General features: G+C 44.5%; 1 protein-coding gene across 2 annotated transcripts in view; it reads left to right on the top strand.

The window, feature by feature from the left end:
• Nucleotides 1-18,732, top strand: part of FOXK2 (forkhead box K2) — a 389,544-nt gene that overhangs the window by 114,592 nt on the left and 256,220 nt on the right. Inside the window, exon 1 of one of the 2 annotated variants that reach the window (XM_078654719.1) lies at nt 4,222-4,282. The exons of the other annotated variant lie outside the window; for it this stretch is intronic. Within the exon in view, the coding sequence (XP_078510845.1) occupies nt 4,233-4,282 (50 nt within the window). The 5' untranslated portion in view covers nt 4,222-4,232. Of the gene's footprint in view, nt 1-4,221; nt 4,283-18,732 lie in introns of those variants that run through there. 2 annotated transcript variants of the gene reach the window in all.

Below are 18,732 nucleotides of genomic sequence, written 5' to 3'. Positions count from 1 at the left end.
GTTTGAGGTGATTGTCGGCCAACCATGATTGGGTGTTTCTGAGTGTGGAGTTCAGAAGTTTGATGTCTTCCGGGGATTGGAGTTTGAGGTAGAGTTGAGTATCATCGGCGTACATGTGAAAGTGTATTTTAGATGCTTGAAGCAAGGTGGTGAGTGGTTCCATGACCAGGTTTAACAATGTGGGGGATAGAGAAGATCCTTGTGGAACGCCTAATGTTACAGGCACAGATGAGGACAACACGTTCTTGATCTTGAATTTCTGAGACCGGTTATGTAGGAAGGAAGTGAACCATTTGAGAACAGTTCCGGATAAACCCATTCTTCTGTTTAACAGCTCCAGAAGAGTCTCATGTTTGACAGTGTCAAATGCTGAGGAGAGATCAAGTAGGATGAGGAGGCAGGAATCGTTGTGATCAAGGATTTGGAGGGCGTCATCAATTATGTGCGTCATAGCTGTTTCCGTACTGTGTCTTGCTCGGAAGCCTGATTAATAAAGGGTTGAGGAGGTCAAACTGATCAATGTGTTTTGTCAGTTGGAGTTGTACGCATTTTTCCAGCAGTTTGGCCAGGGTGGGGATATTGGTAATAGGGCGGTAATTGTTTAGGTCAGCAGGGTCAGCTGTAGGTTTCTTGAGTATAGGCGTGACTTGCCCCACCTTGAGGGAGTCCGGGATGAGCCCTTGTTGCAGGGAACTGTTAATGATTTAGTCCAGAGTGGGAGGAGCAGGGGGGTAAAGTCCTTTACCGCATTAGCAGGTAAGGGGGAGTAGGTGTCGAAGGACGACCATGCTGCGTTGTTTTTAGGTTGAGTGTTAGTTATGCTGATGGGGCTGGAGTATCGGCTTACATCATTGAGGAGATCACTTCTTATATTATCGGTCTGTAGCTTAAAGAAAGCAGAAAAATCTTCACAGGATGGTGTAACGCTTGTTGTGCTGTTTGGTTGTAGAGGTTGTTCCTTGGTTTGAGTTTTGACTAGTTCGAACAGTTTTCTTGGCCTGTTTTTTGCTTGGTCGAGCTGGAGGCTGAAGAAGTCAGATTTTGAGCGCTTGATTTTCCTAAAGTAGGCATTCCTCTTATTCTTAAGAGTTTTAAGGTTTATGTACTAACTCTGTTAACCGCAGTGCCAATTCCGCCGCGGTGCGGCAGTTTGATTGAGTGGACGGGGCCGCGTCGGCCAACGGACTTGCTCAGCACTACCGAGGTAGTGCTTACGACGGCAGTTGGCTGACGGGTGCAGCGAAGGGGTTAACCACATATCTATAGCACTGTCCTTTTGTGCCTTAGTGCTTTGAATTAGTGAAGAGATGGTTTTGCTCTATCTAACATTGCATTACCCATTATGGCCTAAAAGATATTTTGGCGTTCAGATAACGTGTGACTGCCAAGGCGTTCAAGTGCATGCAACGACAAATGTCAGTGTGGTTTTTAGGTCGAGGACCGAAGGCTGCGCTTGCGCAGTCTCCGGTGGGAGATTTAATGATTTGGAGTATGGGGCTTAAACCCGCCTCTCTCTTCCATTGGCTGGTTCCCTAAACGGAGGCCAGCCATTGGATGAGAGGGGCATCACTCAGTTCAAGCCCCGTCTCTTTCGGATTTGGGGGGCGTGTTTTTTTGCGTTCTTTCAACTGTGACGTCATCCGTCACTCAGAACGCCAAAAACACGCCCCTGAATCCAAAATTTCCGGAGTTGCGGCCGCCATTTTACGTTTTTCTTGTTTAATCTTCCACTTCCCTCTTCAAAAATGTTGTAATGTATGTTTAGGATTCAGGCTCAATAGCAACTGCTGGGATGAAATCAAGTAGATCAAATCTTAGTAGACACGTATTTGATAACGGAATTCTGCTTTCCGAGTCAGCATATATAGGTACGTCATATAACCCGAAAGACGATCATTTTTTAACAATAATATTAGTAATGTGCGGTCATAGAAGCAGAAGAAAACTAAACCCCCATCTTCTGACAGCAACACTGACGTAGTCTGATAACAAAGCAAAGCAGAGGTTTGACAGGTCCTTCTACTGAGTACATGCAGAGCCACAAGAGGCGTGCCTTCTTGCGAGGAATCGGGGCTAGTACTGAGCGTAACCAAGCGGCTTCCTTCTGCGTCACTTCCCATTCGCCCAAGTGTTGGTGGCGGCTTCCTGGACCCGGATGGTGACTGGCGGCGGTAGCGGCTACCACTGCCCCGCGCGCCCCCCGCGAGCCGGGAGCGCACAAGCACCGTGGGCCAGGCCGCGGTCGCCCCAGCAGTGCTACGGGGAGGATGGCTGCTGTCGGAGGTCCTGGGGGCTCGGGCGGAGCCTCAGAAGGTGGCGGCGGAGGGGGACAAGCAACCCTGTTGGTGCTGGACGGCTGCCTACGCTGCGACGAAGAAGGGCTGTACAGCTTGAGCTACCACCCGGCACTCAACGCCATCCTAGCTGTCACCAGCCGGGGCAGCGTCAAAGTCATCGATGGCACCTCGGGAGCCTTGCTGCAGCAGGCCACGGGCCTGAGTGGTGAGTTGGGGTTACTGGGGGGGCACCTATATCTGGCGGGTTATGTCTCCATAACCACTCCTCCTGCCTTTCTCCCTTGTTAGATTCTGGTGGAAGGAGGTTCTGCCTCTTATGGTGTCTCTCTCGCCAACCTCGTCCCTTTCCCTCCTCCCCTCCAACTCACCCCAATCTGTAAGTATCCTGTTACCCGTCAGACACCTTGGGGACGTTGACAGCATCACTTGACAGACTCCTTTCCCCGACAGGATTGGTGTGTTGGGGCTGTCAATTCCTGTAGTACGAGTGAAGTTGGGGACTGGATTTCGTGTTGCTGCACCTGTGATTTTTCATCCCACCAGTATCACATTTGCTCAGAAGTGGACTTGGGACACTTTGTTACCGCCCAACAAATCTCATGCATATGCAGTTATTCGAGGACCTGAGTATCTGTCCGGTGGATTATATGAACTTTTATGTACACTTAACCCACTCCATCGGGCTAAGTAAACATGAGAACACACATTTCCCTTACATATGGTGCTGCTTCGTCGACAAGGGAACCGGCTGCTTGGTTTTTGCGTTCACTTCCTAAATTGCTTATCTTGCTCGATAGATCAGCAGATTGACAAACATTTTAGTTTCAACTTGTATTGTTTTTGGGTGACCTTGCTGTGTGTGTGGGGGGCTCTATGTGTGTGTGTGGGGCTCTGTGTGTGTGTGGGGGGGGCTCTGTGTGTGTTTGTGTGGGGCTCTGTGTGGATAGTGTTTTTTGTAGGTGGCTCTATGTGTGGGTGGCTCTGACTGTGTGAGGGTGGCTCTGTGTAGGTAGCTCTGTGTGTGAGGTTGGCTCTGTGTAGGTGGCTGTGTGTGTTGGTGGCTCTATGTGAATGACTGTCTGGGTGGCTCTCTGTGTGTGTGTGTGTGTGTGTGTGGCTCTGTGTGGGTGTAAATGCAATAGGTCATGCATATGCGAGCGATTAAGCTATTGGCATTGTAAATGACAATGCCATTTATTTAACGATGAAGCTATTGGCAATGCCAATAGCTCTACCTTTAATAATGCCGAGACCATTGCATTGTAAATGCTTGTTGTGTTTGCCTCTTTGCCACGTTCGGGAGGGTATTCTCACACTTCAGACTGATGATAAATGGCCAATAACAAAAAGCTGTGCCCACCTGAAGTTGTTTTCGTTGGTGCTCGAAGCTAGTGAGTTGCACTATTACTAAGCATGCATACTTAATCTGTTTATATATTGCCAGTGCTAAAAAATACTTTCCTCTCCTTTACTCTGGTCACGTGCTGTGGCGTATTTCCACTGAGCGGTAGTGCGCAGAAAATGGAAAATGTTGGAAGGCTTAGAAGTAGTGGCCACATTTGAAGTCACACGTATCGATGGGCATTGTATCCATGTGTACGTAATTTTTTCTCTATGGGCAATTTAAAAAAGGTATTCATTTGGACGGTTAAATATCACCCCTTCTATAAGCATTTTAACGGCATTATATTTATTCACCAATCAGTTGTACTTTATTAGTACTCTGCAAACTTCCAGTGTATCATGGGAACATGGCAACACAAAGGTTGAACATTTAGTAAGATGTGCCTTTGGTTTTTTATTGTCGGAATGCGATTACTGTGTAAATTAATGTGTTGGTAACACTGCATAGGGGTGATTATTCTAGGCACACCCAGTGCGTAATTTGGTTATTCCTGAAACTCTTTCTTGTCCACAGTTAGGCACCAGACGAACATGTGGCAGCATCTTTTTGAACAAATCGCACAACAGAATTTCTGGGCGAGGTGGGTGGTGCGCTATTGTTTCTTATGAGCGTTATATTGCTTTAAATTTAATTGAAGTGTCTCATCTTTTCCTCTCAGATAGTGCACTGTGCTGCGAGTTTTTTTCAGGTACGTCAAATATGACGGGGCACCACAGACTAAGCTAAGTTAAAAAAAAATAATAATAATAAACTGCATTATTTTCATTTCCTCATCATCATAAATCTTTATTTCGGCACACTGGCCATAAAAGATACATAAAAACAACACTTCATAGCACATTCATAAAGGAAGAATAGATGATTTACATGCAGGTGGATAGGTTTAGGGAAAATACAATAAAATTCATAAATTAGATAAGGCAAAATCTAAAAACATTATTATAAAATTAGTTTATACAGTTCCAGTAGTTGGTATCATAGGAGCAATTCATATTTATACAACCATTTGATGAATCAGAGGAAGCACGTCAAATATAAATACATGAATACAATCCTAAACAACTATAAGTCCAGACCCAGTTTCTTGCGTACAAAGCTTGCTGCCAAAAGGAATCTGCTGATACAAAAGACAACCACTTGTCTGGTGTCAGTTTTGATGATCCTGTATGCTTCTTTGTACGAGCGTACACCTATGACATTACACAGTGGCTTAATCCACCGCTTCCTGGCTGATACGTACGCTACGCCAAAGAAGAGGATATGAATATCATCTTCTTTACTACTAAACTGACAACACATGCATGTCTCACTATTTGTTGGTTCCACTGGCTTAACCCATCTTGCTAGGGTTACATTAGTTTTCAGCATTCCATACCGAAATTTCAAATAAAGGCTTTTGGCCAAAGGTGGTCTGACCTCATCTAAGAATTCCTTAAAGTATAGAAAATCCTTGTGAGCCAAAAAATTGTTTGTAATAGAACCACTTGCATGACTATTGGAGAGGTTGCATGTTATATAAGCCCAAAATATCATTTTTACCAGTTTCTTACAACATTGCGTCAGACATAAGGTCTCTTCCCAAAAATGTGGCAGCCCAATTCTACAAAGCCATGTTCGCACATGTTTCAACCATGCATTGGAATTATGCAAATCCAAACTCATTATTTCTGAAAGACCATTTCTGTAATCTCCGACCTCTGGTGTACACCAGAGTCTCACATAATATGAAAGTGGGCGTAGGATTGCATAATGGTCTGTGCGTTTCATGTTTTGGTCAAGCCTTAAAGGTAGAAGTGGGGTGCGTTTAAGTAGTCTTAAAAGTCTTCTATAAAAATTGTTTTCGCTTTTCTGAAAAAGATTTCCAGCTGTTGGGCCCCAAATTTCTGCTCCATACAGCGCTGCAGACTGGGCCTTAAATTTAAACACTTCTAATGCTGGAGATACAGATTGACTAAGACTCGCCCCATGTTTTTTTAAAATAGGCAAAGTATTCTGAGTCAAAAGTGTTTTGCTCTTCTCTGCTTGGGTTGTCCATGAGTTCTTTGAATCAAGAGAAACACCCAAGTAGGTAAAATTTGACACTATTTCCAATTTCAGGTTGTTTAAAAAGAAGTTCCCCTTAAAAGTTTTGTGCGAGTTTAGGGCCATACATTTGTTTTTTTTCTTATTTATCTCTAGGCCTTTTTTATTGCAGTATAGTTGGAATGAATTTAAAAGGGCTTGCAGACCTTTGGGTGTCTGTGAAATTAGGATTGTATCGTCCGCAAATAAGAGTGCGGGGACCCTTTCTCCGTTCAACTTGGGTGGATCATTGTTGCACTCCTCTAGGTGGGCTGGGATGTCATTAACAAACAATGAAAAAAGCGTGGGAGCCAGCACGCACCCTTGGCGGACTCCACGCATTATTGGAACAGGTTTTGACAATTCTCCATTTGGCCCCAACGGACTCTTGCATAATTCTTTTCATGAAGTCTTATGATCTGTTGGAGTAAGCAGACGGGCAACCCCTGCAAATACAGACAATCCCATAAACGATCACGCAAAACTAAATCGAAAGCCGCCCTTATGTCTACAAATGCCACATAAATATGCCCTTTCCGTAAAAAACATACTTCCAACAAAGGCAACAAAATCTAAAAACTTGATCAATTGTGCTTATACTACTCCTGAACCCAGCTTGGAACTTTGCAAGTATGGCATTCTCGTCCATCCAAGAATTCATACGTAATACAATGTGCCTGGCAAATATCTTTTGTAAAATATCAATTAAACTGATCGGACGATAGTTTGACGGGTCATTCCTATCGCCCTTTTTAAAAATTAAAATGATTTCCGCACCCCTCCAGCTGTCAGGAAAACCTACACCAGTAACTAGAATATTAAAAAGCCGATTAATATAAGGTGCCCAGACATTAATCTCATGTTTAAAAAGGTCGCCTGGGATTTTATTTAGACCTGGTGCCTTACCATTTTCAACTAGATAAATGGCTAACTCAGTTTCTTCTAAATCAAACTCTAAAGTGCAAGTGCAAACTGTATACCACGGACACTCCTTATCCCTCCCCTCCAAGTGTTCTGGAGCTTTGTATAAATGGGGAGAAGTGATCAACCCAAGTCTGTTCATCAATGAACACGTCTTGAGCCGGTCTACATGCATGATTCCCATTCGCCACTAGTCTCCAAAATTCTGCGTTATCCTTAGTCTTTGTTGCCACTAATATATTCTCCCAACATTCCTCATCCCAGTTTGATCTTGCTTTTGCCTGGATCCTCTTATATTCCTTTCTTGTCGCCTTGATCAGTTCTGGTACCTTACTTTTTATTGCCTCTATAAGTAAAGTTTTACTTAGACGGCAATCTTTGTTGTACCACAGTTGTGTGCCTGCTAGACTATTTTTATTTTGGTGATTTTTTTTAGGCATTTTAGTAACATAGGGTATTAATGATTAAAAAAACTCACTATGGAGGTTAATAAAAACATTATCCCCTACCGGTAAACTCAAGTAACTAGAGAATGTGTCAGCTAAAAGCGAATAGATATTTGCTAACACTTCTCCGTGGTCTAATATTTGTGCCCATTTAAGTGATCGTCGCTTATTACTTAAGAGTGGAGCATCATTGTTAATATTATCTAAAGCACAGTATTCCTTCTCGAAACTGCCGCTGAGGAAAAGGCTTAGGTCAATTGACAATTGGAGGGGACGATGGTCACTTTCAAACCTAGGCATAACCTCCAGGTCAATCAAATAAGGCCAGATATCAAAGGATGCTAAAATATAATCTATTCTGCTTTGAGAATTGTTTTTTACAAAGGTCACAGCCTTTGGGGAATCAGAAGGGAGACGACCATTACAAGCCCTTAGCCCATATGCGGTCACCAACCTTATTATTTAAACCGCTAAGGTAGTACAACGCACTACCTCAGTGTTAGATAGGGATGGGATGTTATTAGCCCTATCCTCTTCATCAAAAACTTCGCCAAAACCCGCAATTGGCTCAAAGTTACAGTTCAAATCCCCGCATATTATCATACTCTGAGTCTCTTCCAGACTGTTTATAAAGTTATCAAATTTTTCCAAGATCGGAGACTCCTTGGATAGACTACAAGGTCTGTTGTATACATTAAATAGGAGGAGACCTCTCCCGTCCTTGTACTAACTTTCAACCCAAGTATGTCAGCTGAATCAATGTTTAATGACGTAATACAAATCTCCAGGGATACCTTTACCCGTATGGTAAGTCCCCCAGAGGGCCTGCCTCTAACTGAGAGTACTGCCTCTATATTGAAGGTCCTATATCCGACTCTATGCGGCATTTCCAAGGCCCATGTTTCCTGTAGAAAACAGATGTCACTGGAGTCTATATAGCAGCTCCATTCAGGATCCCAAAGATTTTTCCACAGGCCCGCTATGTTCCAGGATATTATTTTTATATTTGATGGAATACAACCCAACCTTTCTACATTAGGTCCATACAAAATTATCTCTTGAGAACCTTTTGTTGGAACAGTAGTTGCCCCTATTATTTCTACTGTAGCACCCAATATTAGGGGCGGATTACGTCTCACCTGAACATCAATATCTAATGCCTCCATGTTCACCAGCTGGGCAACTGTTTCAGATTGGGGATCATGTCTCGCCTGTACCTCAAGATCTAATACCTCCATGATCACCAACTGGGCAACTGTCTCGGTTTGGGAATCAGTAGTGTCATTACCCCCACATTTTACCCTACTTGCCTCATCGTCAGGAATTAGAGACATTGATAAGGTTAGTCAATCAACCATCTCCAGAGTTGGTAAATCCCAGAATCTATTGAAGATGTGAAGAGGCAGTGGTGTTTCCTCCCTTCTACCTACACCCTTGATAGTTGATCGATAAAAATACCCAAGTGGGAGAGCATGAACATTAGTGTTTACCTTCTGTGTTTCATCACATATTCTCAATAGGGGACGTACTGTATTAGGGCGATTAAAGTTTAAGACTATGCAGTCCCCTTCTACATCCTTCCTTTGTTCACCAACCCAGCCTACCCTACGGACCATAATGATCTTGTTAGCTTTTTGCGGACTAAGTCCTTTAAACTTTTGTAACCAATCCACAGCTTTGTTCCTAAGTGAATACAAGGATTCAGATTGATCTCTCTTTAGCGGGGGTACTCCTGTCAGAACTAAAACATATGGACATGCTGCTGGAGGTAATCTCAGATTGTCACTATTAGGGGTGACATTAGGATCACTAGACTTTAGGGTGTTTCTAGGCATGTTGCTATTACTAGGAAAGTGCAAATTCCCAGGTACTTGATCCAACCTTCTACCACCTGGACTCGAGATGTTAGTTCGAGGTTCGGACTCATTTAAGGATCGAGTATTCACACTTGGGTCAGCCATTACAGACAAGGGAACTACCACTGGGTTGGCCAAAGCATTCATACCTATGGGCACTTCTTTATTTCTAGCTATACTCTCCACAAAGGCTTTCGTACCTTCCTCGAAAACATCTTTCCCCTTTTTGATCATAACCTCCAGATCCATTAGACCCAAATTTGTGCCTTTAATTTTATCGTCTAGGTCCTTCATTCTAGAAACCATAAGGTCATTTATTTGCTCCTGTATAGTCTGAAGGGTAGATTTAAAAATGTCCGCAACAACAGATTCCAGCGACTCAACTATGCTATCGGCACCAATGGTAGGCGAGGAATAAGCCATCTCAGTTTGTGTGCCGAACAATCTACTTTTGTGGCTTAAATTGTCTCTTACTTCCGCCTGACTGGTCATTGGATTCTGTTTTACCCCCACACCTCCCTTTTTGTTATATGTCCTTTTCCTTTGCAGCAATGGTTTTGCTTTAATTTTTTCCTGAGTCCCTTTGCGAGCCCCCCTCTGCCTAGTCACCATCGGCGGTGATAAAGATACCTCAGAATCTGACTGGGATCTATCTGAAATCCGAGTGGAGACCACTGTTGTCATATCTGATGAACGCACAGGAGATGAAATATGCACACATGGTAATTGTGGTGTCTTTATAGAGGCTAATGGGCTAATGGCTTGATAAGAAGCTAAAGCTGACGGATCCAAGGATAGCCTTTTTTCCACGAGTGCAATCTCATGGCTAATAAGCGATTCTGCAAGTTGGAAAAAGTCATCCAAGGTTCCAGTTAAGCATTTCTGTTTGTTCATTTTAGTGCCCAAATATTCAATAGCAACTCAATATTTATCTATCTAACTGCTAGGATAATCGCCAAAATTTACTGTGAATAGCAGGAGATAATGGAAACTAAGCCACAACAACTAAACCCAGCTGTTATCAGGGGTAATAGACCAAGAGCAACAAAAATCCCTGGTTAACCACAAGTGCTCATACAAAACAACTCAAGAAGGAGGAACAATACGATCCCACAGGCCCGGCCACTCATAGGACAAATGGCCAAACCTAATACTAGTACTAATAGTAATATAGCAGAGTCAATAGCATATAACAGTCAGTGTTCCAAACCTAATCCTTAATATCACAGATACCTAGGATAAGAGCCAAGGGAGGTGGCCCAGCCTGGCCTGCGCGCGGTCCCGCGATGCGGGAGCTGCCCTCTGCTTAAAGCGCCTCCGGACGCGGAAATGGCGGTGGCTTCTTCCGCCGCTAAGGAGCCTGGGGGATGTAGTCCCCCTTCATACTGCGGCCGCGAGGATTTGGAGTTGCGTCGGCGGGAGGGAGACCAGGACGACTGGTGGCGAGGCAGGGAGCAAAGGTACGTTCAAAAATGCCCCCTCGAGTGTCCTGAAAGCGCCCGCTCGTCCGGGGCTGCCCTCTGCTTAAAGCGACTCCGGGCGCGGAAATGGCGGTGGCGTCTTCTGCCGCTAAGGAGCCTTGGGGATGTAGTCCTCCTCCGCACTGCGGCCACGAGGATGTGGAGTAGCGGCAGCGGGAGGGAGACCAGGACGACTGGTGGCGAGGCAAGGAGCAAAGGTAAGTTCAAAAATGCCCCCTCGAGTGTCCTGAAAGCGCCTGAAACTGCATTATTTTCATTTCTAAATATTTATTCGGATACATTTTATCCATAAAAGCACAGAGCAATCATGATAAAAGTGTAACTATAGCAATCCATTATCAAGAACCCAATAAAAACAAGATCAGTATTAAAATTGATTTAACATAAAACAAGTATATACAGAAAATCTCATAAATCAATTAATATCCCAACTCATTATAAATATAAAACCATTATAAATATAAAATCAATATAAAAACAGATTCCATAAAATTTTATGGGGCCTAACCAAGCAGCTATATGTTGAGTCAGAAAAAACAGAGCATCATAAAGTGCACATTGAACTGTGACCGAGTAACTGCATTATACATAGCATACATTTGACTGTCTGTGCAGTCACTTGTGCCTGCAGCCAGTACTATTCTCTGACATTCCACATCCTGCTGCACTCTTGAGATGTGTTGCATTGAGGAGAGCTGGGTATTGTAAACAGTCCATTACCGCTGTTGCTGCTACATGGAACCTAGCTTGCAAGTTCGATGCGATCTCAAATCAAATGTCCATCCATCCTCCCTATTTCAGCTTTGCTAGTATTTTATACATTACAACATTACAATTTATAATGCAGGACCACAAATAATACCACTGTAAAAAGGTTTAAATAATGTAAAAAACCCTTAACAGTCGAAAAGGTAGGTAGAGCTGATAATATTACGAAGATGCATCTTCTTACTTGTAGAATTGTTCATGTGGCTTTCAGAAAAACGATTCATGTCTTTGATGCCTTTTCAAACAAAGACACATCAGTATACTTGTTTGCCAGCCCATCTGCTCAATGCAGTTTTCAGAGACAATCTTCCACGTCGCAACATGAAATTGAAATTTTGTAAGACAGATTAATGTAATAGATACAAATATGATTTCCTAAGGTATACAACAAATCGTGCTCCATACAATTTCTTATAGTGAAGTACCTGCCTTCGTTTTCATTTAAAAGTAACTTGTCAAGAGGCAGAAGCTTAATTAGCAAATAAGTAGTTAAGAACCTTTGTCCCATACGCATGTATTCGATAAACGAATGTCTCACTATCGTAGCCTACCTTGTGGGCAAAGGACTGTTCCTTTTGAAAATATAGTGCTACTGAACCATTGAAGGCGAGAACCAACCCAGAGTTCTGGTTTGGCGACTTAACATAATTGGAGAATTTTTATTTGTTGCTTTCCATTGTAAACATAATATCACATTAAACGTTTCTAAGGGAATTTGACAGGTTTATAAACAAACATTAAAGTTAATTGTGCGTCTATCAATCTAATGTATATTTTTGTTTTATAGACCAGGAAAGAACATGCTAGACCTGTGGTTTTTAACCTGTCTTCCGTGGAACCCAAGGATTCTGCGAAGCCTACCTAGGGTGTGCGCTACTGTCTAGAAAATATAATCATGCTAGCAGATTAATAAATTATACATACATAAAAAGCTAAGTGAGAATTAAAGAAAGCTCTGTACATGGGAAGGAATTTGAAGGCTAAAAATGAAATTTGTATACTTATCTTGGTTTGTGGGAACAGCACATGTATACAAAAGGAATATAGTATGGATGATTGGTGACCTCAAATAAAGCACTGATGTATTCTGACAAAAAGAAGGCATCCATTGAGAGCAAAAAAGACCAAATGAGATACTAGCGTCCGGCGTATCGCTTTGTCTTTTAGAAATAAAACATAAGGTTGGAAAGTTCCAAGTTTCTGATTAAAATTTAGATTTTTGGAGATGTTTTTGTTTGTGAATTAAATATTTCATAATTGCTATATTTATTTGATTTACTGTTTCTGTATTCTTGCGTTTTGTTTTGTGATTCAGATCATAGAAATTGCGTTGGTGGGCGTCCCCATCTGGCCTCGGGGTGTACGGCATGATTAATGGCCAGGAATTGCCTACATCCCCCACACAAATCAGTATCACATAATTTGGTCAAGTGAGGAAGCCAGGATTAATCTAGGGTTTTCCTGTTTCTCTTTGTGCAATTCACCACTAGATGGCTAGCTTGTTCGCTGCCCTATTTACAGAAAAGGTTAATGGTTTTTCTTAAATGCATGGTGCCTGAGATTACTGCATGGGTGGCTCCTTTTTTTGGGGTTTGAAAAACTTTTTTGATGACCATCAAATACAATAGAGAGTAAAAAGTTTAAGAAACATAATTCTTTCCCGATTTTTTTCAATTTACCTGCTAAGGTGGGTGGGAGGACGGAGAGGACGATAGGGAGATACATAAATTGTGTAATGAAACAAATACTTGAAGGACGAATAGTAAAATTAAAAAGGCAGTAAATACATTGATTGCCAAATAGAGAACAAGAAGATGTAAACTAGAGCAAATGCAGTAAACATAGCAAATTATGGTGGCTTAACATTTTCTAAAGATATGCAATTACTATGTGAGGTATTCATAACAACATTGCCTAAACCGTTCGTCAGTGGTAACTAGAATAACTCTCTATTCACATTCCTTATATGTGGAAGCCCTGTCTAACCTATGATACAGACTTGCATTTAACCACCAATATTTTAATAAAATATTAGAACATTTCCAATTAACTATTGTTTGTTGAAAAACAAAAGCTAAAATTAGGTCCAACATCTTATTATAAATACGAGGATTATCATCAACCAGACTACCCAGAAAAAGTAGCAAAAGAGACGAAAGACGACTGATATGAAAATTTGAGTTGAGACCAAACATATGCCAAAATTATAGTGTAGGTGGGAGTGATATAAAGTCTATGAACTAAGAATGTTTGAGTTGTATTAGCTTTTCTGGATACCTTAAGAGTTATATACCATATCTTGTTCCAGAGTGAGATAGATGCGGTTCCTAGAGAAGTTCCACTTTGAACTTAGGTCCAGATGGATTAACACAGGGAAAGTGTTTATTTAAAGGGGAGGCTTTAGGAGTAGAAGGCAAAATACTTATACCTTACTTGTCTGTAGAAGGTGCCAGAACATTTTGTAGTGAGTGTGTGTAAGACTTGGCATCTTTTGGCGTGTTTCCCCTGAGTTTTTGCTTTCTGCCCTCCCGGTTTTTACTCTGTTTTTGCTGGCGTGGTGTTTCTGCACACTTTTCGCATTGCTGATCAGTGGTAAAGTGCAAGTGCTCCTGTGGTAAAGTATGTTATGGATTGGTGTTTCCATAATTGGCTGTTTGTTTTTTTTGTCAGCCCCAAGTAAAGTGCACTGAGTGTGCCAGGCCCTGGGAACCAAATGCTACGGTTGGGCCTGCAGCACGGATTGTGCCACCCACGATAGTAGCCCGGAAAAGGTACCTCAGACCTGCCATTGCGGAGTCTGCACGTAGTTTGTAACTGTCATGTCGACTTAGCCCGTGCACACACTGGACAGTCCCTAACCTTCCTTTTTCTTACACGTCAGGCACCCCTAAGGTAGGCCCAAAGTACCCCTGTGGGCAGAGTGCAGTGTATGTGAAAATTAGGACATGCCCTGGTGTGTGTGGCATGTCCTGATAGTGAATTACCACCTATTTTGTTTTTCACTATTGCAAGTCTACCTGTTCTCATAGGCCAGAATGGGCAGTTTGATTATAAAATCTTATAATCCTAAACTGACCCAGGGAACAAGGTAGAAATTAGAGTTTAGTATGCATGAACTTAGAATGTTAAAATATCTTTTAGTGAAGGTGATTTTTACATTCTGTGTTAGAAAACACCACTTTTAGAAAGTAGGTATTTTCTTGCTTTGTCATCCCGTGTGCCTCTGCTGGAATGTGGTTTGCCTGTCTGGGATTTCGATGGCAGATGGCTAGGAAGCAAGGGTAGCTCCCGATAGTCTAGTCTTTAATGCCCTAAGCCTCTGGTTGCTGAAGAAGTGAGGCAAGCGACCCCCTCCTCCCCTCACCCATACCCGAGACAAAATGGCGGTCCACACTGTGTCCCAGCACACCTACATGGCAGGGTGCACAGGGACGCCAGGAATGTTTTTTGTTGCCTGTCTTGCAACTAATGGACGCCCCCAACCCGGCAAAGATCCGCCGCTCTCGACACTCTTCTATATCGAACAGGGTCCAAGGATGCCTGACCCCATCATGGCCTTTAAAGATGACTTCGTCCCCCCCTGCTGAACTTTGACTTACTCTACCTCTCTAGGACTACGCCTACCCTTTTGAGAAAGGTCAAGGATTTCCTCCTTGGACGGCACCTACCCAGTCGGTCTTTAGCCAGACTTCCTTTAATCGCTCCTGTCATCTCTTCACGCATCCTCCCTCCAGTTATGTCTCTCCTTCTCTCCTCTCTCAATTTTTTGAGACTGAACTATTTTGTCTGATGCCCGATGGAGCTACCTGGTTTAGCTATAGGGGAGATGGGCCATGGACTCCCTCCTTGGTCGTCACCTACCCAGTCGGCCTTTAGACAGAGTTCTTTCCGTCTCTCCCTCTATTTATGTCTCTCCTTCTCTCCTCTCTCAATGTTTTGAGACTGAACTATTTTGTCTGATGCCCGATGGAGCTACCTAGTTTAGCTATAGGGGAGATGGGCTTTGGACTCCCTCCTTGGTCGTCACCTACCCAGTCGGCCTTTTGACAGAATTCTTGTCGTCTCTCCTTGTTGTCTCTTCCACCTTCCTCCCTTTCTCGCCCTCCCCTCTACGCTCCATTATTCTGCCCTCCATGTTCTTTAAATATTTCCCATTGAGACCTAGCTTTTTGGCAAAAGCCCAGGGGAGCTACTGATAGCTATAGAGGAGATAGGTTTTGGGACTTCCCCCTCGAATGTCATCTACCCAGCCGGATTTTGGGCAGACCTTCCTTCGTCTTTCTGCCTTTTCTCCCTCTCTCCCCTTTACCCTTACCCCCTTCCCCCCTTCCCCTCTACACCCCACTTATCTCGTTCTCTATGCTCCTGTAATTGTTTGTCTAGCAACTGTTGTAAATCGAAACTAATGTAATTGTGTACATTTTGTGAAACCTCATGTAAAGCACTCTGATACCTATGGGTCTAGCCAGCGCTATATAAAACTCTTGAAATAAATAAATAAATAAATAAAATAGGTAGGTAGGTCAGGAAAGGGCTGAATAGACCTGGGCTGCGATGGGGGAAGAGGGTGGAGATTTCCTTGCACCTCAAAGGGCTTGGTCTGCCTCTAACAATGCCGTACCCACCCCCTACCGGGAAATCACACCAGAGAAGGCAGAACTGGTTCTGGCTGGGCACAGACACCCTCTGCCTAGAGGATCAAAGGATTTTTGGATGCAAATACTGGGGCCCAGACCCCTGAACTTAAGACCTCAAGGGGACAAGGGACTCGCGTCTGAGCATACCCTGCCAACTTATGGCGAACAAAACGGTACAAAAGGGGGTGGTGATGGACGGAGTATCTGAACCAATCAAACACTCACACCCAGTCAACAGATCTGGGTTTAATCCATCACCGTTCTTTAGCCCACTCTGTCCCTTGCTCACTTTGCCACTGGAAGCCGGGCTGAAGACGGCTGAAATGCCAGGAACCGGTCCTCGGAAGCTTGTTTACGGTCCAGGGAAGGCATGGCTTGGCAGTTCGGGCTGGACTGTTCCCATCAGGCACAGGGTCAGACTGATTTGCATATGGCCATGTCTGAACTGGGGTGGCAGAGTGTGCTAAAGAACGGTGGTGGATTAAACCCAGATCTTCCCACTCTGCCAATGCCGACCAGTCCCCTCCGTGTCGAAGGGCCGTACACAATCCAAGGGGTATCTCCGGTGCATATGGGCGAGTCCCGCCTACCCTACGTCTACTTCTATTCCAGCTTGCTCTTATCACTTTCTCTTCATACGTCAACAAGTCAACCCGCAGCCGCTGGCTCAGAACCACAAAGGACAATACATGTTGTGGAAACCAGCGATCCTCCGAGCCATCTGGTCCCCTGAACTCCAGAGCAACCGCCTGCGTGAGCCACTGCAGTTGGGCCGCCATATAGTACAGTTCGAAGTCTGGGACTGCCCATCCCCCCTCTGCTCTAGGTCTCATCATTGTAGTCCGAGCCACCCGCCTCCTGCCGCTCCCCCATAAAAATCCCTCTACCATAGTTCTCAGCATCCTAAACACCCGGCCCAGAATCCAGATCGGCAGCGTCTGGAAGTGTAATATAAGAGTCGAAGCAGCGCCACCATTTTCAGAAGTGCTAGAGTGGCAGAGTACTCCAGAACGTCCTGCTTCCCCTTACCCCTCGCACTGCTCTATTCACATTGCCCTCCAGAAGGTCTGCTTGCTCGTGATAAATGTTAGTCCCCAGATACGGCAGCCAGCAGGGCTCCCATCGTATTCCATTAAAGTTGTCGGGGATTCCCATTGCTCGACGCACTGGAAACAGTCTAGTCTTCTTCCAGTTCACGCACAGCCCCGATGCCGCACCAAATGCCCGCAGCAGCACCGTCGCTCCCGTCAGAACTGCGCCAGGGCCCACCAGAAACATCAGCAGGTCATCTGCGTAGAGCGATATATAATGCATTTCACCATGCATCTCCAGCCCAGTATAATGCCTCCCCGACCTAGCTCGTACCGCCAGGGGCTCAATCGCCAGGGCGAACAACAGTGGAGAAAGCGGGTAACCTTGTTGTGTCCTTCGTCCCACTGTGCAGGAAGCAGACCCTCCTCCCCACCCCCCCCCCCCATCCACACCTGAGCTGTCGCTAATGTATACAGTATTTGGGTCCACCTCACGAAGTCCTCCCCCAATCCCATCCTGCTCATAACCTGAAAGAGAAATGGCCATTCCAGGCTATCTAATGCCGTCTCTGTCCACCGATAAAATCAAAGCAGCCGGTGCCAAGTCTTGGCAGTTGTCTAGAATTCGCAGTAGTCGTCTCACATTAATAACCGTATTACGCTTGGGTATAAAACCAGATTGTTCTCGGTGTATCAGTTGCGACATATATGGGAGTAGGCGAGAAGCTAATATCCTGCTTAAGATTTTGTAATCAGTCTTCAACATTGACAGCGGGCGATATGCCTTCATATCTGTAGCTTCCCTTCCAGATTTCAGGAGAGGAATAATAGCCTCCCTGGTGGTCGCAGGCAACCTCCTGATAAAGCAATTGCAACCGTGGAACCAAGCAATCTGCATATGTGGAGTAAAATTCTATAGGGAGGCCGTCCACCCCAGGCGTTTTGTTGCGAGCCATATGTTTAATCGCACTCCTCAACTCCCCTATTGTAATCTCACCGCCCAGCAGATCCCCCTGCTCCTTGCTCAGCCACCTCCTCCAAATATCCCCGTATATCATCGGGGCCCTGAGTCAGCTGGCTACTGTAAAGCCCAGTGTAATACTCCAGAAATAAGCTGTTTATCCCCGATTGTCTGTGCACCACCTCCCCTGACGGGTCTACCAAGCCCAGGATTGACATTCCCCGGGGGGTTGGATGGGCCAACAACGCCAGCAGTGCACTCGATTTGTCCCCCTCACCATGCATCCTTGCCCTGTAGCTCTTCTAGTCAAAGGAGCGCAACCTCTCCACCTGAACCGCTACTGCCTCTCTAGCTTCTGATAGCTCAGTTTGCGCCCTTGTATTCCCAGGTCGGACCCTCTCCGCATTCCGTAACCGGCCTTATGCCGTCTCCAAGTCAGTCAAAATCGTTTTCCGAACTAATATAGATCCCCCTAGTCACAACCTTAATCGCATACACTAGTGCCAATGAAGTCACAGTCCCCCCGTTCTCCTCGAAGTATTGTTCAATACCCGTCCTCTGTTCCTCCCCAAAAACCGGATCTGAGCCGCCAGGTCGGTATGACCGCCCACATGTAAATTGTGAAGGCCAGAGTAATAGGAGTAATCCCTCTCCTCCAGATGCTGGGCCCGTCACGTGTCAATTAGACCCCAGTTGGTTTGCCAAGTGCCCCTTGCTTTGGAGATCCTATGCACTGAAGCCCCAGATAATGGGGGGGGGGGGGGTGAGATCTATCCGGTCCACATCTGTTATCGAGTTAAAATCTCCCCCCAGTATTGTCGCCGTAGTTGGATATGGCGCTAGGCTCCCCGACAATCTCTCAAAAAGG

This window comes from Lissotriton helveticus, chromosome 7, assembly GCF_964261635.1.
Source record: "Lissotriton helveticus chromosome 7, aLisHel1.1, whole genome shotgun sequence".
NCBI lineage: Eukaryota > Metazoa > Chordata > Amphibia > Caudata > Salamandridae > Lissotriton > Lissotriton helveticus.
The sequence above is the reverse complement of the archived record's forward strand: the minus strand, read 5'-3'. Positions and strand labels throughout refer to the sequence as shown.